Source organism: Giraffa tippelskirchi, chromosome 3 (assembly GCF_054371585.1).
Source record: "Giraffa tippelskirchi isolate mGirTip1 chromosome 3, T2T-mGirTip1v1.2.pri, whole genome shotgun sequence".
NCBI lineage: Eukaryota > Metazoa > Chordata > Mammalia > Artiodactyla > Giraffidae > Giraffa > Giraffa tippelskirchi.
In genome coordinates, this window is record NC_137277.1 from 20,515,277 (window position 1) to 20,538,904 (window position 23,628).

General features: G+C 50.6%; 1 protein-coding gene across 3 annotated transcripts; it reads right to left on the reverse strand.

Moving 5' to 3' along the window:
• Positions 1-1,947: 1,947 nt before the first annotated feature.
• ODAD4 (outer dynein arm docking complex subunit 4) lies at positions 1,948-23,613 on the reverse strand. Of its 3 annotated transcripts, none has more exons than XM_081577623.1 (12): positions 23,419-23,613; positions 21,323-21,454; positions 20,930-21,080; positions 20,255-20,316; positions 19,795-19,960; positions 18,237-18,404; positions 17,846-18,053; positions 13,422-13,508; positions 11,395-11,591; positions 7,062-7,162; positions 5,393-5,477; positions 1,948-2,638 (listed from the first exon to the last, which is right to left on the reverse strand). In XM_081577623.1, the coding sequence occupies exons 1-12, from the start codon at positions 23,530-23,532 to the stop codon at positions 2,106-2,108; spliced, it is 2,004 nt and encodes a 667-aa protein (XP_081433749.1). In that variant the 5' UTR covers positions 23,533-23,613; the 3' UTR covers positions 1,948-2,105. The 3 variants fall into 3 exon arrangements, 2 of the variants coding, with proteins under 2 accessions (XP_081433749.1, XP_081433748.1); XM_081577622.1 differs by having other exon boundaries at positions 18,237-18,461; XR_014078951.1 differs by lacking the exon at positions 7,062-7,162 and having other exon boundaries at positions 2,136-2,638; positions 18,237-18,461.
• Positions 23,614-23,628: the final 15 nt, after the last annotated feature.

Consider the following 23,628-nt stretch of genomic DNA (forward strand, 5'->3'; position numbering starts at 1 on the left):
GGGGCGGAGCGCGCGCGGGCGGGCCGGGGGCTGGCCGGGCCGGCCCCCTCTGCGCAGGCTCTGCGAATCGAAACTCCACGCTCCCTCGGCCCTGGGAGGAAGCGGCGGAGCACTGCGCCCCGCCCCCTGCCGGCGCGCCCGCCCTAGGGCAGCACCTGTTCGGAGGCGCCTGTGCGGGGGCGGGGTATGGGGGCTGGGGAGCGGGCGTTTGGTCTCTTTTTCTTGCACCTCGGTAATGATGAACTCGGTAAAGAGGCAAGCAGGCCACCCCCCTCCCTGGCCCAGTGTAGAGATTAGATTTGAGAAAGGGAGGCAGGATTGTGCGAGTGCGAAGGCGAATCCTGTCTTTCTTTAAAATTTTGATATTTTACTCATCAGGCTGTTTATTTAAAAAATATTCACAACCTGAAAGTTGAGAGTTATGTTTTATTCCGCGGGAATTTTTAGGATTTCAAGCCAGGGAGATAGCATCTCAAGTAACCCTGAGAAAACTGCTCTGAGGAGGCTAGGGTAGGAGCTGCATTATATAGAAGTTTTCCAACAAAGGGCAGGTAGTCTGAACGTGGAAAAGATTATTGTTAAAGAAAACCAGATATCTCAAGTTAAGGAATTTAGAGCTTTTCTATGTATGAGAAGATGCAAGAGTATGGGCTCACTGAAATCATTCCTTTAATGTGCACCTCAGCTATCTGGAGCCTGTGTCCTGTGTTTTTCGCATCTTGAACTTCCTTTCCTCAGGGCTTAACTGTAGGGAGTGGTTTGATTTTTGCTAGATTGCAGGTATTCTCCTTTCTGTGCTCCCTTAGGGCTCACCAGCTCACCTTCCGTGGTGGCTGCAATCGCTGATGACTGTGACATCCTTGTTTACTAATGTGGCAGGAAATACTCAATTTCTCAGAGTTTTGCAGGTTTTTGGTTTTTTTTTTGCGATATTGCGTTAAAATACTGTTTCTCTTGCTTACTGAGTTTTTTGACCCTGTATTTCTTAAAAGTTGCAGCTGAAATTCCTCACTTGCCTCTCCCTAGTCTGGCAGGCCCAAAGTCAGCCTCTGCCCCAACCAAGCCCACCCCTTCCAGGAACTATGGAGCTGGAACTAGGATGGCAATGGCCAAGGGGCTAGATGGATAAACCAGTGAAATTCTTAATTCCTCCTCTGGGGCAGCTGCTCAGCCACCCCTCTGTGAAACCACTGGAAGCTCAGGTGGGTTTTCAAGAGCTTCCTGTGTACCAGGGACTGTGCTAAGTACCAAGCCCTGAGACAGGTACTCATTATACAGAGGATGAAGCAAGTTTGGGGAGCTTGATTTACTCGACTGTACGCAGGCCCCCAGGGTGGCACAGGTGGGTCCTGAGGCAACTCCTACTCCCAGCTGCTCCCTGTTCTCTGCCAGACATCTTCCTTCTCCCCCTGAGCTCCAAGAGCCCCACCAGTGCCAGCAGGCACTTCATTCTGTTTTCAAGGCTTAGGGGTTTACAAGTAGGTCTCCCTCGCTGTGTGATGGCTGAGGTTGTCCCATCCTTATTTCTTCCAGAAAGCCTCCCACAGTACCCTGCACACAGTGGTACTCAGCAAGATGAACCAATGGTCAGCAGCTGGGCAGCCATACCTCTGTTCCCAAGCCTTTCTCTTGCCTCCCCACTTGAGGCTTTTTGAGTTCCTTGGAGTTCACCTGTTTCTTCCTCCCTTGAAACCCTTTCTCCTTAGCATCTTTCTCACTTCTTCCATAAGGTCCTCGCACAGGGTCTGGGGGAGAGGACCACATTTCACACTTTGGTGACACTGTGGGTCAGGCCTTGTTTGGGGAGGGGGTCTCCGTGTTTCTCCCCTAGTCAGAATGTCAGAGTTCTTCTCAGCAAGTGGGACCCCCACACCCACACATTCATTCTCTAAGGCTCTTCTGAGAATAGGTGGTGATAAGGAGGCAAAATGACAGACTCGGGGCTTGTAAGAGTGAAAGATACACATTTAAAGGGAAAACGGTAATAGAAAGAGACAGGGTGACCTGTTGGATCCAATCCACATTAGAGACAAATCTCAGCTTGAATGTCCAGTTTAGTAAGACCTCCGTGGTCCCTGTGAACACCAGCCTGCTGATCTTAATGCCTACTCAGTGGGTTCATCTTCCTTTTCATCTTTTTCTGTTTTTTCAGAATTTTCTGTTATTTCCATTTCTTTAATTTCTCCTGATTCTGTTTTCCCCAGTGCTTCCAACTCTCCTCCATCAGTTTTTGAAAGTCTCTTGTCTAGTCCTTCCGATTCCCTTGGGCTTGATTCATCTGAAAGGTTTTGGTCCAGTTCTGAAGGCCTCCTGTAAATTTCCCTGGTTTCCTCTCTGTTCTCTTCTGTCCTGCTTGCTTCTCCAAACTGTCCTTTGGCAGTGTCTTCTGGACCTCTCTCCATCGCGCCCAATTCTTTTCTCCATGAGGGGCTGGCTTTTTCTGGGTCTCCTCTCTGCCTCTGTTCTTCTGGTCGCCTAGCTGTGACCCCCAGAGTTTCCTTAGACAAGACACCTTCGGGCTGTTTCTCCGTTTGCTCCCGCACCCACTGCTTCATCACCTTCTCAGATTCATCTTTTGTTTTCCTCGTTTCCTTCTCCTTTGCCGTCCGTGTTTGACCATCCAACATAGTGGCATTTTCTGAAAAACAGGAGAAAGGAGAGAAGAGAGGTCAAAGTTTGTCCTGAGAGGCCTGAGACTGAGAAAGGGGAAATCACACACGATGTCACACTGAATATAATTGGCAAAGCCAAGATTTGAACCCAAGACGGTCCGCCCCCGGCCCACATTCTTTCTTTTTCCCTGCAAGAACTAGCTCAGGTGCTGGGGAAAGACAGAGGCTTCTCCTCTGGCATCCTCATTCTGCATTTCTCTTTGTCCCTGGGGAGCACACTCATCATTTGTTGGGAGGTTCTCCTGTAAAAAAAAGTGAGCAAATTGTGCTGGAAGTTCAGATGCAGGGCAATTTTACAACCCAAGGGATCCTTGCTCCTTGTTTTTACCAGCTATTAGAGAAAAGTTACCAATCTCCTCCTGAGTCTCCTCCACACTCTTTCTGGAAGTCCTGGTTTCTAAGACGCCAACAGGGACTCTGGGTTCAGAGCCAGCAAAGGCTGCTGTTGGCTGTGAAGACACATGCAATGCTGCCACCTGCTTTCCAGGAAGGGAAGTGCCCAGCAGCTGCCTATGGCTTTGGGAGCTTTCCTCAAGTTTTCAGGATGCCTTTCCCAGCATGCCGTCAGCCAAGGAGAAGGCTTGGAGCACCTGCTGCGTCCCCTGACATTATTGCTTCTGTGGCTTCTGAGAGCGGCTCCAATGGCGTGTGGAGGCAGAAGCAGGTCTCTGAGGGGATCCAGCCACCATGTGCAGGCGCTGGGTAATAAAAGGCTGTTATCTGACTGCTCAGGTGCCCAGAAACTCCACACCCAGATTCCCGCTGCTGTGGTGGGATCTGAGAGGGCTTCAGCCTTGGTGCCCGGAAGGAGCTCTCCTCCCAGAAGCCCCGAGGGAACCCCAGCCCTAGCTCCCCTTTACTTCACTGTGGCTGGAGGGAGGGCCCCATGGGATGGGGTGGGGGGGTAAGGGGTGGGGGGGTGACAGAAATAGTGTATGTAGAACCATGGTTAAACCATGGGTTCCAGAGCCAGGCTGTCTGAGCCTAGAAACCACTGTGGGACTTTAACCCCTTGGCCCCGCCCTCATCTGTAAAATCAAGCATGTCGTACTTATTTTGGGCTTCCCACGTGGCACAGCGTTAAAGAATCCACCTGCCAATGCATGAGATGTGGGTTTGATCCCTGGGTCGGGAAGATTCCCTGGAGAAGGAAATGGCAACCCACTCCAGTGTTCTTGCCTGGAAAACCCCATGGACAGAGGAGCCTGGCGGGCTATAGTCCATGAGGTCACAAAGAGTCGGACACAACTGAGCGACTAAACAACAACACTTATTTCATAGTGCTCCAGGAAAGATCCGATGAGTCAGTATGTGTAAAGCTTAAAAGAGTGCCTGGGCAGGCAGGAAGCACTGAGTGGAGATCAGCTTCTCTTATCACTCCCACCACTCTGGGGCCCGGCCCCGTCCCTGCTGACTCCTTGGGGCCTGGAGTCCCAGCCACTTCCTCTTCCCTCACTCCTTTCATGGGGGCCAGTCAGATAGCTAGTGCCTGAGGGGTGGGGGTGGGGATCAAAGGCCTCTTCACTCCCTGGAACTCTTGGGAGAAAGAATGTGGTAAGGCTAGACCAGCACAGTCCTGTCACCTCTGCACCTCAGCCAGCCCTCGGGCCCCCTGTCCCGACCCTGCCCTGCTCACTGCTGACCCTGAAGAGCAGCTGCCCACAGTGAGGGTGAGTATGGCTCCCAGTCAGACTGCTGAGTGACCCGGGCCGATCATTCAGGCTCCAGTGTCCACCTCTCTAAATAGTACCTCCGCCTCCCAGCAGTGAGGATCTAGTGAGATCATTCTGTCGTGTTAACCCAGCGTGGCCAGCGGTAAGAGCCCCCACAGAGTAAGCTACTTTCGTTCTGCTTCCATGTTTGCTCCTGTTTCCTGCCTGAAATGTCCTCAGCCTTCCACCTCGCACTGGGAAAACACCTGGGCATCTTCTGGAGCCTGAAGCAGAAGATTCTTCCTCTTTGAAGTGTTCCCTACCACCCCAGAGAACAGGGAGCGCCCTGCCCAGGCTCTCACAGCAGAAGCGCAGCCCCCTGCTCAGGAGACTCAGGTGCCTGGCTTTCCCACCGGGCTGTGGGCTCCTCCAGGGCAGGGGCTGAGCTTCTGTCACCCCCAGAATCTCACACTTTCCTGGCAGGTGACAAGCGCTTGACAAATATTTCATGAATTGAAGAAATACGGCAGTACTGGACTTCTCTGGTGGTCCAGTGGTTAAGAATGCACCTGCCAATGCAGGGGACAGAGGTTCAATCCCTGGTCTGGGAATATCCCACATGCCTCGGAGCAACTAAGCCCAGGCGCCACAGCTACTGAGCCCACATGCTGCAGTTACGGAAGCCCGTGCACCTAGAGCCTGTGCTCCAAAACAAGAGAAGCTACCAATGAGCACTGCAACTAGAGAGTAGTCCCCAATCAACTCGAGAAAGTCTGTGTGCAGCAACAAAGACCCACCACAGCCAGAAAGTAAAATAAATAATAAAATAAATGAATCCATCATTTTAAAAAATACGGGAGTATGGAAGAAATAGGGTGGACAGCATGGGATCTGACCCCAGACTGAGGGGTCCCCCTCCTGCCTCGGGAACTGGCGGCACTGAAATCAGAATGCTCTGTGGGCAGCACCAAGCCCAGCTGAAGGAGCAGCAGGAAGCGTGGTGAGGACCACCGGAAGGAGAGCAGAGGCAGGTTTCTGAAGTTGCTGTCTTCCAGCTCCAAAACTCACCTTTCTCCTTCTTTTCTTTGAGTATCTCCCTGTAGTTGGTTTTCTTCAGCTCTTCAATGATTCCCTTGTTGGCATCATCCAAGGCCTGTGGGTGAGAGGAGTATCAGTGAACTCTCTTAACGTTGTGGGACCTGTCCTTTGCCCACCCAAGCCCCAACCCTGCCCACCTCCCCTTCCTCCTGGCTCCTCTGACAACTCCTGCCCTGAGGTTCATGGGTCCTGTGGACTTGGAACTCCCCACGCGAAGTTGTATGAGAGATACACTGCTGGGGGTGACTCAAACTCATTTCCCTCAGACTCAGGCATGTTTTGAGGGGTTGCATCTGTCTACTGAGTCCTAAAGCTTCTCGTGGCTTCAGCCAAATTAAAGGAGACAAGGCAAGCCCCTCAGCCTGCAGCCAGGCAGCAAGCCCTGGAGGGGACTCAGCAGCACACCGTGGGTGGGGGTGGGGCTGGGGGGCCGGCCTGCCTTCGGAGGGCTTCCAGGGCCTCTGCAGGATGACCAGGGACTGGGAACTCAGCCTGTGCTGTATCTTGAGGGCAACTTTGCTTTCTTGCAGCCCTCCCTGCGACTTGCCCTGGATGGAACACCACTAGACACGCAGGGAATGTCTACAGGGCCCGGATCGCCGGGCCTGGACACTCTCGGGCAGTGCGGTCTGCCCCTTGGTACACTTTTCTGCCTGGAGATGCCAATCATGGGGGTGAGAGGTCAGGGACTGGGTCCCATGAGGAACCACTTAGGGCTGTGAGTCTATTTGGCTTGATGGGCACTTCTCTCTGCCTCCTACTTTCAAAACCCTGCCCAGCCTCCAAGGCGACCTCGAACCCTCCCCTTCCATGAGGGGAAAGGCCCAGCTCTGCCTGCCCGCTGGAGCTCTCAGTCTGAGTCCCCTAGTCCCTGCCGCACCAGTCAGGAATGAGGGACTGTGTTTTCAGCTTCCCGAGGGCCAGGACCATGTCGTCACCTTTGGTGCAGTGACGGAAAGACTCTAGATCTGCACCGTGTGATACCCAGAAGCCTCACGTGGCAACGTGGTTGGTGTGACTGAGGAACTGAACTGCAATGTTCATTTACTTCTAACTCCATTTACTCTAAATGCCGCAGGTGGCTAGCGGCCACCTGACTGAGCAGCGCAGGTCTGGACTGGTGAGTGAGGCCACCACACTACTTTCCTGTTGTCTTCTGTGGGGGCTGCACTTTTCCAAGAGCAAGTCTTAAAGTCAGTTTAGGGGGTCTCAGCCAGCATTAAAGACAAGGAATGAAAAGAAAAAAAAAATAGAGTAAGAAATATCAGTGTACATAATAAAGGTAAATATGTTTTGTAAAACTTGCTATTTTTCATCTGTTTTTTTCAAATAAAACTATGTGTATCGAGGGGAATTCCCTGGCAGTCCAGTAGTTGGGATGCTGACTTTCACTGCAGTGGGTGTGGGTTCAATCCCTGGTTGGGGAACCAAGATCCCTTAAGTTGCTGTGCAGTGTGGCCAAGAAAACAAAGTTAACAGTATGTGTATTGGTTGGGTTGCTATATAAACTGATGGCACCAACAAACATTGGAAAGCCACTGCCCTACCTAGAATGTGCTCTGCGGTTGAGGGGAAATAAACATCTGGGGCTGAGGGTCCCGGGGCCTGCCCCACCCCACCCCCAGAGAGAGAGGCTCACGTTGATGATGGCCTGCTGCGCCTCGTTGTTATGGACCAGCTTTGCTCTCTCCAGGGCCTTCTCAAAGTTGTTCACGGCTGATTCAAAGTCCCTCAGCTTCACTGAAGGGCACAAGGGAGACAGGAGGATGGTGACTCTGTGTGCTGCCCTGCGGGTACCAGGGGCCCTCAGGAGCAGCAACACCAGGCGGCCCAGCACCACCCTTTCCAGACATTTCCTGGGCCGCCTCACCACTAAGGAACAGAACCTGGGCACCTGAGCCTTAGATTTCAGGTGGCAAGAGTCAGTGAGGGAAGGGGTCTGTGCCCACATCATGCGTCTCCAGGGGGACAACTCCATCCTGCCCCATTGTTGCCCTAATGGTCCGGGAGCGAGTGACGAGAATGAAGACAGAACGTGAAATCTGGTGCAATGGGTCAGGGGACCTGCAGCCTCTATTGGACTGAGGTGCAGTCTACTCTGAGTGCAGCTGTTATTCCTAACTGCAGACTACAAGACTTGCTCAAGACACATGCCATATCAATCACATACTCCTAAATATCATGGACTACACTGATATAGTCCAGATCTCCTTGTGTTTACCCTAGTCCATTCCTTTCTGGGCTAGTCTCAGGAACAATTAGCAACTGTGTAGGTAGCGTTCATGCCTGACACTGACCCTGCGTGCCAAGGTCTATATGATCCCAGTCATAATCCCTTCTGGGTCTGGCCCTGGGGTTTGTAACGAGGCTATAATTCTAAGAAAGACATGAAAAATAATCATCAATATAGTTTCTTAATATATGCTGATTTTCCAAGTGCTATTCCTGTGAAATTTCTCAAGGCCATAAAATTACATTATTAGGAATTCCCACTACACCCCATCTTTAAATGGCTCCAGGAGAGGACATCTATTTTTTTTTCTTTTTTAATGTTTACTCAGATTTGTAAAGAATACTGTGGACACCAAACACAATCTGTCAGGGCTGGATATGACTCCTCACGGGCCAGTGGCTGGGACATCAGTGCCCATGTTGGAACAATCTGAACCCAGAGAGGAAGCAGCCCCCCTATCCACCCCAGGGCCCTGACCTGACCAGTTAAGCACTGGGCCAGGGATGAGGCCTATGAACTGACTGCCCTTGGAAAAAGCTTAATTTCAGGAAGGAAGGAGAAAAGTGCTCCCCTGACGGGGCTGGGAACCCCACACTTCACTTTCTTTACACACCACTGCTTCTGCTTTTTAAAAAAATTAATTAATTTGGCTGCGCTGGGTTTCAGCTGTGGTAGGCAGGATCTTTAGTTGTGGCATGCAGAATCTAGTTCCCCGACCAGGGATCAAACCCAAGCCCCCTGCACTGGGAGCATGGAGTCCTAGCCACTGGACCGCCAGGGAAGTCCCTCCACTGCTTCCTCTTATAACTAGCACCCCAAGATCTACCCCTCTCCCACAAACTGCTTTAGGATTCCTGGGGAAAGAAGGGTCTTGTATCCACAAGTCAAACTGCAAAAGGCAATTACATTTGAAAAGCGATTCTAACATAGTTCTAAAAGTCTGTGGCGTCGATATACATTTCTTTTTTCAAATACACATTTGAAAAGAAGAAAACTTACAGTAATGCCTCAGAGGCCGCCATGAATAAATGTCTATGTCATTCTGACATGGTAGGTCAGAATAGGAGTCATAACACTCAAGTGAGTAAAGCATTAAAGACCATTCTATTTGTTTTCAACTGAATCTATAACCTGAAATTATCTCCATTCTGGAGGCCCTTTCCCTCTTCTTTTCCTCACTCTGTGCATTCACAAATCCACACATGTATATCCATATTTTTGTTGGCTTTTCCAGGGACTAATTGTTTCTTACCACCGTTGGAAACACTTATGGGAAGCTGATGGGTAGGAAGGAAGAAATGAGTATTTCTGGAGAGCTTGCTATATGCTGGTTCCTAATCTAAGCGCTTACACGCGTAGACATTACCTCATGTCTTCACACTATGAAGAAGATACATACATACTATGCGTGCTAAGTCGCGTCAGTCGTGTCTGACTCTGTGACCCCATGGACTGTAGCCCTCCCAGGCTCCTCTGTCCATGGGATTCTCCAGCCGACAACCCTGGAGTGGGTTGCCATTTCCTTCTCCAGCATACATACTATAATTATCCCTATTTGCAGAGCCCAAGATCTGCCCGCTTGGCCAGGCTGCCTCTACAACCCAGGGGCTCCTTGGCTGCTGCGTTGGACTGGACTTTTCCACCGAACAGCATGGAAACTGAGGCCGGTGGTGAGTGGCCTGCTTCTCCAGAGGCCCCCCAGAGCCTAACAAGACCTCACCAGGGACAGGGATTCCCTGGCAGTCCAGTGGTTAGGACTTCACCCTTTTACTGCTGGGGCCCTGGTTCAGTATCTGGTCAGGAACTGGGATCCTACAAGCCCTGTTGCAGAGCAGCCAAAAAACAAACAAAAAAAAGTCATCACAGAAACAGGAAAGAGTTCTAGGAAAAGCCACAGTAATCACATCTTCCCCAGTTTAAAGCTTTCAAGTGGTTTTCTCTATGTTTTTAGGAAAGAATCCACGATGTGTAAGGAGGCCTGAGAGTCCCTGTGGATCTGCCCCTTCACCAGCCTCCCTCCTCCAGACTTTCCTGGCCCCCAGAAGCTCGACACTGGTCTCCACCAGTTTCTTAAATCAGCCAAACTCTTGCCCACCTCCCTAAATGTGGTTCCTTTGGCTGAAAAGTTCTGTCTTCAGAACTTGGAACAACTGGTGCCTTTGCATTCTTAATGATTCTGCTTTAAAGTTACTCCTCAGGGACTTCCCTGGTGGTCCAGTGGTTAAAAATCCACCTTGCAATGCATGGGACAAGGGTTCGATCCCTGGCCATCAAACTAACATCCCACATGTCTCAGAACAACTAAGCCCACGAGCCGCAACTACCAAGCCCACACACCACAAAGGAGTACCCAGCTGTGAAAGATCCGCGTCACACAGTGAAGATCCCATGTGCTGCAACTAAAACCCAGTGCAGCCAAATAAATAAATATTAAAAAATAGTTACTCCTCAGATAGGAGGACAGGAACAGTTATCAATTTTGCTTCCTACTGTATGCCCAGCTTTGGTGCCTAGAAGGTGCCAGGAAAGCATTAATGATGGGAGTAAGTGAATGAGTGATGAGACCCGTGATCAGAGTGTCTGGCACGCTTCCCCCGTCTCTGAGGTCAGCGGTGTGCCCAGTATAGGGCAGGTCCGAAACTGTGAACAGGAGACCCAACTCCACAGCTTCCTTATTGCTGTGGCTTAGAGCTATTTCTCCTTTTAAAATTGTATTGTGAAATATTTCAAATATACAGAAAAGTCGAAGGAATAGAATCATGAATCCCCATTACTCATCACCTAGATTCAAATACCATATGATGTCACTTCTATGTGGAATCTAAAAAAATGATACACATGAACTTATTTACGAAACAGAAACACTCAGAAAACAAACTTATCAAAGGGGAAAAGGTGGGGAGGGATAAATTAGGAGGTTGGGATTTACATATATATTAATACACTACTATATATAAAATAGATAATCAACAGGGATCTATTGCACAGCACAGGGAATTCTACTCAATACTCTGTAATAACCTACATGGGAAAAGAATCTTAAAAAGAATAGATATATGTGTATGCATAACTGAATCACTTTGCTGCTCACCTAAAACTCACACAACATTGTAAATCAACTATATTCCACTATAAAAGTTTTTAAAAAATTACCAAAACATTGCCAATCCTGTTCCATCTGTTCCTTCTCACCCCCATCCCTTGTTGTTTTATTAACAAGCCCATTAATTTTATTGAGATATGATTCACTCAGTATAAAATGCACCCCTTTGTAAGTATACAGTTCAATGATTTTTAGAAACTTATAGATTTGTGCAATGAACACCACAACTCAGCTTCAGAACTTTTCCAACACCCTAAAAAAGCTCCCTCTCGAGACCTGGGGCAATCTGCAGCACCACTCAGAGTCTCTGTTTCCCAGCCTATAAAAGGAGGACAATACCTCCAGCACTGGCTTGCAAAGTGATTAAAGCCAGAATGCACGTATAAAGGCTACTGAACCAAGAGGCGTGGAGCTGTTTTGATGAGGACATGACACTGTGCTGGTCTGCATGCAGCTCAGCTGAGTTCCTCAAGGGCAGGGCGGTTCTCAGGGTCTCCCAAGCCCTAACTGAGTGTAGCTTAAAGAAGGCACTAAACACACTGGTCAAAATGCGGGGATTTATCCCTAATCTCAGAATTTGGAAAGTTCAGCCCGGGTGTGACAGCAGGGCCTGGGGGCTGGGAAGGGCATCTGTACCTTGTGCCTGCGCCACCAGAACACTGGCATTCAGCTGCCATTCCATGTCCCCTTCTTCCTCTGCGCACTGTTGGGACTTCTCGCCGTAGCTCTGGGCCTCCCAGGCCTGGTCTAGCTCCAGGTAGCAGCGGCCAATCTCATGGAACAGCCAGGTCTTCTCCAGGGTGGTTTTGGCCAGAGGGATCTTCTCCTCCCACCTGGGGACACCAAGAACCGGGGTCAGCTTCCTCCACTCAGGCCCTGCACTCGCACTTAGGAGGCTGGGCTTCCTACTGGTGGCAGAAGAAAAACTGTCCTCCAACTACCAGTTCTTTTAGGTGCAGGACTGGAGCTAACAAGCACTAACATATTTTTTAAACTACCAGGGTTATTCTGGTGCATCTATAGAATTGGCTTTGCTACCACAGCTGAAAATAATGCTTGTAAAATAGCATTTGAAATAACTCCATAACCTTTGAAAGTCAAAGTGAAGTCGCTCAGTCGTATCCGACTCTTTGCAAACCCATAGACTGTAGCCTACCAGGCTCCTCCATCCATGGAATTTTCCAGGCAAGAGTACTGGAGTGGGTTGCCCTTTCCTTCTCCAGGGGATCTTCCCGATCCAGGGATCAAACCCGGGTCTCCCTCATTGCAGGCAGACAATTTACCATATGAGCCACCAGGGAAGCCCACACATAACCTTTAAGAATATGATTAAGCACATTTAAGAGAAAATCAACACAGTAAAAAAGATTGGGATGAAAAAACAAAATATCCATAAAAGTCAGAGGAGGATCAGAATGAGCACTTGTCTTTGGGTGGTGGGACTGAAGACTTCCTCATCTACTTTTCTATATTTTCCAAATGAATATTTTAACATTAAGCACATCTGACTCTTTGCGACCCCATGGACTATACAGTCCATGGAATTCTCTAGGCCAGAATACTGGAGTGGATAGCCTTTCCCTCCTCTATGGGATCTTTCCAAACCAGGGATCAAACCCAGGTCTCCGGCATTGCAGGCGGATTCTTTACCAGCTGAGCCACCAGGGAAGCCCCACATTAAGCACATATTTACTATGAAACATTTTATTATGAAAGGACACGAATGGGTAGGTGAATGCTCACACGCCTCTGTCTTTTGGCACACAGGCACCAGGGGCCACTGGGGAAACCAAATGACCTGGGACAGCAGGCCCTGGTCAACAAGTCTGTTCTAGTCATGCAACAAAGGCCTGAAGGACAATTTCTCTCTGCAGTCAAGCCCGTCCCTGATTCTCCCAGGGGCTGAGTCACCCCACTGGAGCAGGTCACCAGCTCCAGGGTTGCCCATCAAAAGTCCAGCAGTAAAGGTCTCTAGGGAGCTCAGGCTCCATTCCCAGTGACCCGATGTGACTGCAGAGAGTCACAGAATAACCTCCGAAGAACTCCCAGAAATCAATGGTCCACCCAGTCATGAACTTGGCCAGAGGTGAGGGTTGCCTGGAGAACTTGTTAAAATCAGATTCCTGAGCTCCAGACCTTCCCTGGTGGCTCAGAGGTTAAAGTGTCTGCCTGCAATGCGGGAGACCCGGGTTCGATCCCTGGGTTGGGAAGATCCCCTGGAGAAGGAAATGGCAACCCACTCCAGTATTCTTGCCTGGAGAATCCCCATGGAGAGAGGAGCCTGGTAGGCTGCAGTCCACGGGGTTGCAAAGAGTTGGACATGACTGAGTGACTTCACTTTCCTGAGCTCCAGCCCAGACCTGTATGTAGAATGAGAACGTCCAGGGGAGAGGCTCGACAATGCACACGCCTAAAAACAAGTGTCCCAGTGCTTGTCAATGGGAAATTGGGAGAAAATACTGATTCTATTCTACTAATTAATATAGCTGATGAGCCCCGGAGTTTACAAAGGGGCTTTCTCCTGGTCGCCTAGCACAGCCAGGAGCCAAACTTGGGTCTTCCGATGCCTCTTTGCCTGACATCCTGCCCCAGGCTGGGAGTCCAGGGAGAGGTTAGGATGTCCTGGCCCCCGAGTAGGGAGGGGGTGGTCCCGGGTTACTCACGTGTCAATGGCTTGTTGGAATTTCCCAACTCTGGCAAAAACCCTGCCAATGTTGTCCAAGGCTCTGGACTTGGCATCAGGAAGATCGCTGTAGGGAAGAAGCAAGACAAGGCCATTCTAGGCACTATAGAAACTGGAAAGAAGGTAAAGACGGGCCAGTTGGAGGGACAATGCCCAGGCTGGCAAGGCTGACGTACCCTGGCCCTCTCGTGGGAACGGACATTATCAGGATCTCTCTGGAGGGCAAACAGGCAACAGCCTACAAAAACACCCCTTTGGTCCTGCAACTCCCCTTCTAGAAATTTACCTCCAGAAGATAATGTGACAAGAACACTCATTAAAGTATTGTTTATAATAATAAACAGTGGAAATAATCTAAATGCAATCAGTGCAATTTTTGTGCACGAAAAATGTCCTTGATACATTTAAGTTAAAAAATCAGATTATGGGGAAAAAAAGTCAGATTATAGGAGCTTGCACAATGTCCAATGCCCTATCCGTATTAAAAATGAATGTGCGGGGACTTCCCAAGTGGTCCAGTGGTTAAGAATCTGTCAATGCAAGGGACACAAGTTCGATCCCTGGTCCAGCAAGATGCCACCAGCCATGGGGCAACAAATCCCGAGCTCTAGAACCCATGAGTCGCAACTACTGAAGCCTGCATGCCCTAAGACCTGTGGTCTGCAACAGGAGAAGCCACTGCAAGCAGAAGCCTGTGCATCACAACTGGAGAGTAGCTCCCGCTCGCCACAACCTGAAAAAGCCTGCGTGCAGCAACAAAGACCCAGCACAGTCAAAAATAAATTAAAAAAAAAATCTCCTTCCCAAAAAATAAACCAAGAAACCCAACCTGAGACCCCTCTCACAGCATCCCCCTCATTCCCTCCTTCCCTGGCCAGCTGCCCCTCTTCCCGTTGTTCCCCAGCCCCTCAGCCCCCAACCCCGAGCGGCAGGAAGCTTTGCTCTGATTCCCTCTCCTCACATGGCTGGGCTGTCTTCTCACATGCAAATCTGACCAAGCCCTCCCTCCACCCACAGGCACACCCACCTGTGTCTGCGGCCTCAGTGGAGCTCTTTATGTGCTGGCAAAGGGGAGCAGCCTCAGTGGCTGCCCAGGGATGTGGTTATGTGTGTTATTGCGGCCACCAAAACACCTTTCTCTGAAGCCATTCAAAGAATGAGACATTCCTTTCCAAGACACAGGCTTTAAAAAAAAAAAAAAACAACCCACAGAAATGGGTCATTTCTGTTTAAAAAATCCTATGGAGAGACTTCCCTGGTGGTCCAGTGGCTAAGACTCCATGCTCCCAGTGTGGAGTCGGGGGAGGCGCCCTTGGTGCAATCCCTGGTCAGGGAACTAGATCCCACATTCCGCCACTAAGAGTTCGTATGCTCCAGCTAACGATCCCATGTGCTATAACCAAGACCCGGCACAGCCACATAAAGGAATTTTTTTTTTTTAATCCTACGTATGTGTACACGTACATAAATACGCAAGTAAATATGTTGCAAAGGGGCCAGGAGGACATTATCTCAATGTGGCCCCCCGACTGGGGAGAGGGGAGATGTCTGAATTCTGCTCTCAGCGCCATATGTCCTGGATCAAGTACGAAGCCTCTGGGACTGGTGTAAGAACAGACTCCTATCGGCCCTCCCTCCTCAGCGTGGCCTCCCCTCCTCCCTCTCCCCACAGGTCCTGCCACCCCCCCAACACTACCTGGAGCGCCCCAAACCCCCCACCCCTGCCCTGTCCCTCTGCCTCGGGGGCCACCCCCTGGCCCTATCTCCCCCTTCTCTCAGAGGCTCCCTCATCTCCTCTGTCTGGGGCTCCTGGGCCATGTTTGCGGCTCTGATGTCGGCTCCCCCTTCCAGAGTGGCCGCTCTGTTGCGGTGTGAATAAATAGGTTGACATATGTTGATTTATTCATAACGGTAACAACAGTAATGTGTACTAAGACAACAGTAATGGGGACGGGGAAAGCCTGCAATCAAATCATCCATACAGTAACCAGAGAAAGAAATAAGGGCTGACTGAGGTCACTGGAGAAGCTACTCAGACTAGTCGGATTTGAGCCATGGCTGGAAGGATGGTGGTCTTTGGAGGAAAGAGTGGGGCTGATCTGATTGAGGAAGCATGTGGGGCTTACACGTGAGACTCACAGGTGAGACTGGAGGCCCGTGTACAGAAACTGAAAAGGAACCAACATTGCTGAAGGAACATCTCTGTTTACGTAATCAGCCACTAAGCACATATTCATTGCATGTCCATTATGGGGCAGGTGCTGGGGAGAGAAAGGGAATAGAGAAGTCTAAGGTCTATCAGGCAGATGAAACGTGTGGCATGTGGAGGGGGAGCGTGGACGAGGACTGCTAGGTCACTCTGGGCGCATGGAAGGCTTTTCCCGGGGGAAAATACTTCTTCACAATCTGAAGGATGGGGAGGAGGGAGCTGATTTAGAAAGCGCTGGCAAAAGAGAAGGCTGAGTAGGAGGAGAGCCATGCGCTGTTGCCAGGGTTCAGGATGTCCTAGGCCCTGGAGACAGAGACAGCCGAGTAACAGAGGTCAGGACAAGTCAGGTCAGCAAGGGTGGGCCGGGCACTGGGACTGCACCTGACTGCACCTGGACTTGTTTTGCATGGAAGGGCCAGCTGGGCGGCAGGAAACCCAGGTCAGAAGAAATAGCCAAGAAGTGAGAAAGATGTGGATGGAGCTGTGGGAGGGGAACAGAAGGGAAGATTCTCTCGATAGGAGGAGGAGGCATGGATAGGACATGGCAGGCTGGCGTGGGTAGCGAAGGAAAAGAGGTGTCTAGGAAGCCACCTGGACTCCTTCCTGGGGACAACGCAGCCACCAGTGCCATTCTCCCAGAAAGGGAGCCCTGGAGCAAGAGGTCTTGAAGGAAGATGTTGGATTCCACTTTGGATATGTTAAAGTGGGAGCTCCCATGGGACATCAAGTGGCAATGCCTCGGACTCTGCTGGATATGCAGGTCTGAGAGCTCAGAGGGGAGGGCTGGCAAGATGTGAAGATTTATGTCTTTGAGGTATGGGAAAAGATTGGATCCAAAATACTGTCCATACTTATTTAATCCTCAAATTCCCCATGAGGTAGTATTATCATCCTTTCAATAGAGATAAGGAAACTGAGAGAGTGAGCAACTTAAAACCACACCGATTCTAAGTGCCCCAGGCAGGAATCAAAGCCAGGTCTGTCTCCAAAGTTGGCTGTTGTTTGCGAACCAGGAATGCCCAACACATGAGATTCTGGTTCTGAAAGGTGGGAGGTCGGTGAGAAATTAACTGGAAATGGACAGACAGCTTATAGGGTTCCGGTGACTGAGGAGAGGACAGGAGGCGGGTGTGTTCAGGAAATCCAGTTTGACCCAAAGAGTGGCCTCACATTGGAGGGTTGTGCAGAAGTGGATTCAGAGAGGGCCCTGAGTGCCCAGGAAAGGCCCATTTGATTTGAACTCGTGGGCAGTGAGAGGCCAAGGCATGTTTGTCAGCAGGAAAACAGTTGACAGGTAAGAAGTAGCACATCTCTGGAGGTGACTTGTGAGAGCAGATGGAGACAGGGAGAGGCAAGGGCTGACCTGAGTGGACATGGGAGGATGGGAGACTGAAGGGGCTCAGAACTGTGGGGCGAGTAAGACTGGGCAAGACAAAGTCATGAACGACTCCAGAGGTTGGAACCAGGGTACCCAGAAAGTGATGGTACCTCTGGGAGGGGCCATCAAGTCTTGGGAAGAGTTGGTTCCTATGAGAGCTGACATTACAATAGTCATCATGGATACACAGTGCTGTTCTGAGATCTTTATGTGAATTTCTGCATGTCATTCTCCTTCCCACCCTACTGGGTAGGGGCTACCATTGTGCCCCTTTGACAAGAGGCTGAAAGAGGTTAGTTAAGTGCCCTGCCTAAGGCCCCACAGCTGGGAGGTACAGCTCAGAAGCCTAAGCTCTTGGGACTTTCCTTCTGGTCCAGTGGCTAAGACTCCTCGCTCCAATGCAGAGGGCCCAGGTTCGAACCCTGGTCAGGGAACTAGATCCCACATGCTGCAATTAAAAGATCCTGCATGCCACTGCAGAGACTGAAGATCCCGTAGGCTGCAACTAAGACCTGGCGCAGCCAAACAAATAAATAAAATTATAAGTATTTTTTTAAAAATAAAAATATCCCTAAGAGCCAAACCACAGGGAGCTTTTTGGAGTTTGGGGCCTCTACCCTCCTTCTTTGTGGCAAAAAAGCTGACAGTCTGGATATGCCCTTGTCCTGGGGAGGTGGCAGGGTATCCTCATTTCAGGGTATCCACCTCAGGCACGCAGGGCAGAAAGCGGGGGCTCAGCCCCCAGCCACCCCAGTGAAAGGTCAGTATGTAGCTGGGCCTTGGCCGCTTGGCCTTCAGAGCCCGTGCAGGCACTCACTACTCCTTGGCGATCTCCAGGTCCTTCCTGTGGCTCTGCAGGGCTGCCACCATCTGCCCCAGCTCAATCTGGGCATTCCCTATGCAGCTGTACAGGTTTCCCACCAGTTCATCCTTGTTGGGCACCTCCTCTTTGTTCCATTCCAGCACCTTCTTCAGCACTTTCTCAGCTTTCTGAAGGCTGCCTTCGGCACTGCCACTAGTCAGCACTGGGAAAGGAAAGAGGTATTGTGGAGCGGGGAGCAGTCTCCCCCCAGCCAGCAGAAGAGCCCGCATGCCAACCCCCCACCCCAGATTCCATCCACCGGCCAAGCGAAGCCAGGGGGCTCCAGCTGCCACGTGGCTCTGTCCCCAACAGGCCACGGGCCAGCCCTTCTGAGAACACCACCCACACATGTCAATGTCCTCCAGGCTCTTGAGGATGTAGCGGGCTGTCTTCGAGGGACGGCGTTTGCGGTCCCGTAGCCACTTCTCTTGCATCAACTTCCTATCCCGCTCCCTGGCGTAGATGGGCTTCTGCTGCCGCCAGAAGTCACTGCGCGTATCCAGGTAGTTGATGCCTGTCATGATGAGGTCCTCCACGGTCAGGCCACGCTTGATGGTGCCTTTGATCAGGTCTGCAGGGAAGGGGATGGGGAGGAGCCAACTAGAACAGGGATCGAGGGGGAATCACCTCCTCTCAACTAAAGGTGTCCCTGGGGGGACCTCTACCTGGAACTGTGGGACAGTAATGAAATCAAGAGCACCTGGGTGGGAGAGGGGGTCTATCTGGGACCAGATGAAGCCAGAGCCCCCCCTTTGGGGCACTCCCATGGTACAGGGCTTAGGCCATAGGCCCCTCATGGCAAGACATGATGAGATAGCAGAAGTGGTGGCTGGTGGATTGCTTTCTGAGAGGCTTCCAGCCCTCGGGGCTCCTTTATTTCAAGCTGCGTCCTCAGAGTAGTCAGAGTAGAAATGCACAACCTGGCCCCGGCTGCCAGTGCCCAGTGAGTCCCTGGGTACCAAGTGGGCCAGGGCAAACTGGGAGCCAGAGGGGCATGCCCAAGCTCTCCTCGCTCACCTGAGCAGAGGTCAGAAATGGGAGTAAAGCTGCAAGGCCTCGTGGGTAACATGTGGGCCACCTCTTCCCTCCCTGGAAGCTCCTCTGTAGAGAGGGAAGCGTCCAGGCCTGTTACAGAGGAGACGTGCCAGCTGCGAAGTTGCCCCTGAGATGCAACCCGCAGGGAATCCTATAGAGGACCTTGGGAAGTCAGTTCTGGAGAAAAGCCCCTGGATTTGAGAGTGATCCCTGTGCAGGCTCAACAGCTAATGGCAACACTCCCACCACCAGTGTTCATACGAGACATTCACTTCAAGTCGCCTTCCTATTTCCTGTTCCTGCCAGCGTGGTGCGGCAGGAAAACTGTGGAACTGGAGGTTAGGAGGCCTGGGCACTGCTGTCAACTCCACTACCAACTTGCTTGTCACATTGGACAAGTTACTCCCCATTCGGGGTATCTCTTTCCTTACCAATAACAGGAGGGATTAGACCAGATGACATTTTAGGACATTCTCATTCCATGGTCCTGGGACTCCCTTTCGAGCACCTCTGAGCTGGATTCCTTTGCCCTCAGTACACACTGAATGCTCAGGGGTGCCCCTTCAGGGACCAAGGTGGTAAAGAAACCCATATCTCTGGGATTCCCACCCAGGGTACCAGAGCACTTACGAGCACTGGTTCTGAAACTGGACTTCTTGGCTTCCAATCTGAGAACCACATTACTGAGTTACGTAACCTCCCTATGCCTCAGTTTCCTCATCTGTAAAGTGAGAACGGTAGTGGAACCTGTCCAGAGGAACGTGTCAGCAAATATCGTTTTATAGGCTTTGCCTCTGGTTCATGTGTTAAGCATCCACCCCAGGTTTTCTCTGCCCTGAGTTCTCTGCTGCAAACAAAGTGTCCGATACCTTCGTCCAACAGGAGCTTCTCCAGATACTCCTTGTCCACGTAGAGTTCGCCCAGGAGCTGGCGGACGATCTTTTCGCTCTTGAGCGAGCCCTTCCGTTTGCTCTCTCTCTTGGGGTGGTGTACGAGCTGTCTCACGGGATGAGGTTTCTGCTGGGCTCGCATACTCTGGGAAGATGGAGCAGTACCCCCACAGAGTCTCAGAAAGGAGCCCAGAGCACCAGCCAAGGCCCCCCGAGCCTGTGATCCCAGACCCCTCCCTCCAGGACCTCTGTGTGCTGAGAACCATGGAGGATGTCTGGTATGGGAACAGCTCGTGGGAGCTGGGGCAGAACCTCCTGACCGCCTGTGCTGGGCAGGAGCTCCTCACTCGCAGGCACTGAGAGCCACTGAACTGTGTGCTTCTCAGGCACGTGGGGCATCTGCCCTCTGAGGGAGGTGGAGTCAGAGCCAGGCCCTTACCTCAGCCTGCTTGCTTAAGAAGGACAGATCCCCTTTGTTCTCCAGTTTAATAGAAGAGGGACCTGCAAAGACAGAAGCTGGGACTCAGGTCGGCAGTGGCCTTAGGCACAACCTATCACACATTTTATGTGGAAATAGTTGGCCTTTGGTGGGAGGTGGAGCCTGGCTCAACTCTCTCCGAGCAGCCAAGCCACCCCCACTAGCCCAAGGCCACATTTCCAAACAAAGACAGGCCCTGGGTACCACTCTGCCACCCACAGCGGCCAGCCCCCCACCTGCACACAAAGAACTGATGGGAGAGCCAGCCCTTGGTGCCTGTGTGGTAAGGGAGGAAGGCAGGGGCCAGGGAAGGCCCTGCTCAGAACCTCATTCTGTACTATGACACCAGGCCAAAAAGAGGCCTGCTCTTCTGGCTTGGGGTGAGTGAAACGATGCTTTTCATCTGGTTTTGAAGAGAACCAGATGCTGCAGTGCTCAGGACAGTGGCCTGGAGACTAGTCCTCCCAGTGGGCAGTATCTAATCCTCAAGAAAATCAGGAGCAGCCAAATCTAAGCTGGGGACTCCCTGTAGTCCTCCCAGTGGTGGGTGCTCACTCAGTGTACCTGAGGCCTCCCTGCAAACCTAAGGATTCCAAGAACCTCCCAAATAAGCGCATAGGCCCCATGGCCACTCACTTCCCACCGAGTTGTTGATGGCTTCCTGGGCTTTCTGAATTCCAACTTTGAATTCCCGATCAGGCCTCAGCTTGTAGCCCCGATGGTAGAACACCAAGGCAAATTCGAAGTCGCCCATGGTGTACAGGGTCTCGGCCTTTTGTAAAATCCCCTGAAACGAGAGGAAGTCAAACCAAGGGGAATAGACAAAGCCTTCCCAGGCTCAGGTGTGGTGGAACGTAAGGACCCCTGGGTTGAGAACAAATGTTGGGATACAGGGGCAGAGACAAGTGATCTATGAAGGAAAACAACAGTAAACTCCAGGCAGCCTGGCTGGCTCTTTAACCATTAGAGGCTGCTGCAGGTAGTGGCAATGAGAAAAGCGAGAAGGAGTCCTCCCACCCAGACAGTCACCTTGCAGAAAGTTGGGTCACCCTGGAGTGAAGCCTCAGCATCTTCCAGGGATTTTTCCAGCTCTCCCATCTTGAGGAAGCACTTGGAGCGGGCAACCAAGCAGTTCTTATCTCCGCTCTGAAGGTGAAGAGCCTGAAGAAGGAACCACTCAGATTAACAGGCATCTGGCAGGGTGAGGTAAGAAGCTGGACTGGACACAGCAGCCCAAACCCTTCTGCCAGAGTTGCAGGGGGACTCCACAGGCCAGCAAACAAACAGGTCTTCTTTGGATCCTTGCAGACTAAAACCAGCACCACACTGATCTCTGCTTAGTCACCTAGGTTATCTGCAGGTAGTCATCATGCACAAAGTCAAATCACAAGCTATTGTGGAAACCACTGGTTGAGATGTGAGAATATACTATACTACCCAGTGGATATACTGAACTTCCCCAGTGTCTGGGATTCCTCCAGTTCACTTAGAATCCTAGGATGTTTAGTGCTTAACAAATTCAACCGTGAACCTGAAATGGTTGCACAACACATTCAAAATACTGCTTGAAGGGGACTTCTCTGGTGGTCCAAGGTGGTAAGAATCAGCTTTGCAATGTAGGGGTTGTGGGTTCAATCTCTGGTCAGGGAACTAAGATCCAACACGCCACACGGCAGCTAAGCCCATGCGGCACAAGCACTGAGCCCAGGTAACACAACTAGAGAATCCGTGTGCCACAACGGAAGATCCCATGACATGACAAGGGATAACATAATGAAGATCCCATGGGCTGCAACTAAGACCCCACGCAGCCAAATAAATAAATATTTTAAAAACAATACTATTTGAAGACCAAGCATTCTGAAGGCTAACAAAATGGATTTTAGGATGATCTGCAACTTGTGGAACCCATTGTACATGCCCTCTCTTTTTATATAGTTTGTTGACAATGAATCATTGTTTCAGGGGATTAAGATGAAAATGCCAGGCAAAAGGAAGCTGTGATTTTGGACCCAAAGTGGGAATGGAAAGCTTCTCCTTGTCCCCATGTCCTTCCTTCTCCTGTCTGAGATCATTACATAGTCTGTAGTGTGATGTCCTTCCTGAGGCATCAGACTGTACCCACCTCCATCTAAGACCTTCCTACTTTTCCAGAAGATCCTTTCTTTCCTAGAAAAGACCACTTCTCACCCAAAGCTATAAGCCCTTGTGGTGTTTTTTTCTACTCGAGCTTCTCCAAGATGAAATCGTTTCCAGAAAAAGGAGAATGGATGGGGGCAAGGCTCCTGAACTTAATTGTTGGCCCATCTGATCCATTATTTCTGGTTTTAGGATGTGGTTGGTGATCCAAAGGGACTAAAGATTCTAGGTAGCAACTGAGAAGTTTGACTTTAGAGAGAGTCTTGGGACAAGTTACAGAGCTATGCTACCACCCCATTATTTGTAACAAGGGGGCTATTTGTTGTAAAAGAAACAGTCATAATATAATATCCCATAGCTTATTTGCAAGACAGTACAGTAGTGTATGATGGTAAGGTTAGCACCTCAGCACTGAAGTCTGACCGCCTGAGTTCGAATCCCTCCTCTGCCACCTGCTAGTTCAGTGATCTTAGGCATGTTACTCAACTTCTATAAAAGCTTTCTTATCTTCAAAATGGCATAACAACAGCACCTTCCCCTAAGCTTGCCACTTAGCAGTATGTCTGGTATCCTAAAACAGCACTCAACCCCCTTAGGGTGGATTGGAACAATTTATACTACAGTAAAGTTTTATGATGTTATTTACTGACCGACCACCTTCCATAAGCAGCTGTGTGCCACAGACTTCCCTTCTGCAAGCAGCCCCCCAGCCAACCTGCTGGCCAGTTATGGGAATCTGAGGAAGGAGGTCAATCACGAAACATTTGAGCAAAAATGTAGGAGATGGGATCACTGTTAGCGCAGAGGTTGGTTATTAACAACCAGGTAGAATACAAATGGGAAATGGTAGAAAATGGCTAAACAGGGGTTTATCTTTGACAGCCGTGCATCAATCAGTAACAATGGAATAATGGAAACAATAGGGTGGTCCAGGCATCATCAAGACCTCAGTGATGGGTAGCTGAAAGGTTCAGAGCCCAACTCACATTGCTGAAGCTATGGGCGGCTTTAGCGAACTCCCCGCATAGATACAGCCGCTCGCCCTCCGCCATGTAAGATGGAAAGGTGCTTCGCAAGACTTCATTTTCTGGGTCCGCCATGGTGACGGAATTCGGAGACGCTGAAGCCGAGAAAGGAAGGAAAAGAAGCCTGAGAACCTCAGTCTAGTTTGTGGAAGCTCCGTCTCTTAGCAACCG

Bases quoted from the DNA above. Each gene is read 5' to 3' on its own strand.
- ODAD4 (XM_081577622.1), bottom strand. From the start codon at position 23,532: ATGGCGGACCCAGAAAATGAAGTCTTGCGAAGCACCTTTCCATCTTAC. The intron at 20,317-20,929 runs GTGAGTGGCCAT...CTGTCTTTGCAG, and splicing joins CATCAACAACTCGGTGGGAA to GTCCCTCTTCTATTAAACTG. The intron at 2,639-5,392 runs GTGAGTTTTGGA...CCTGTTTTTCAG, and splicing joins CAAAGAAAAGAAGGAGAAAG to AAAATGCCACTATGTTGGAT.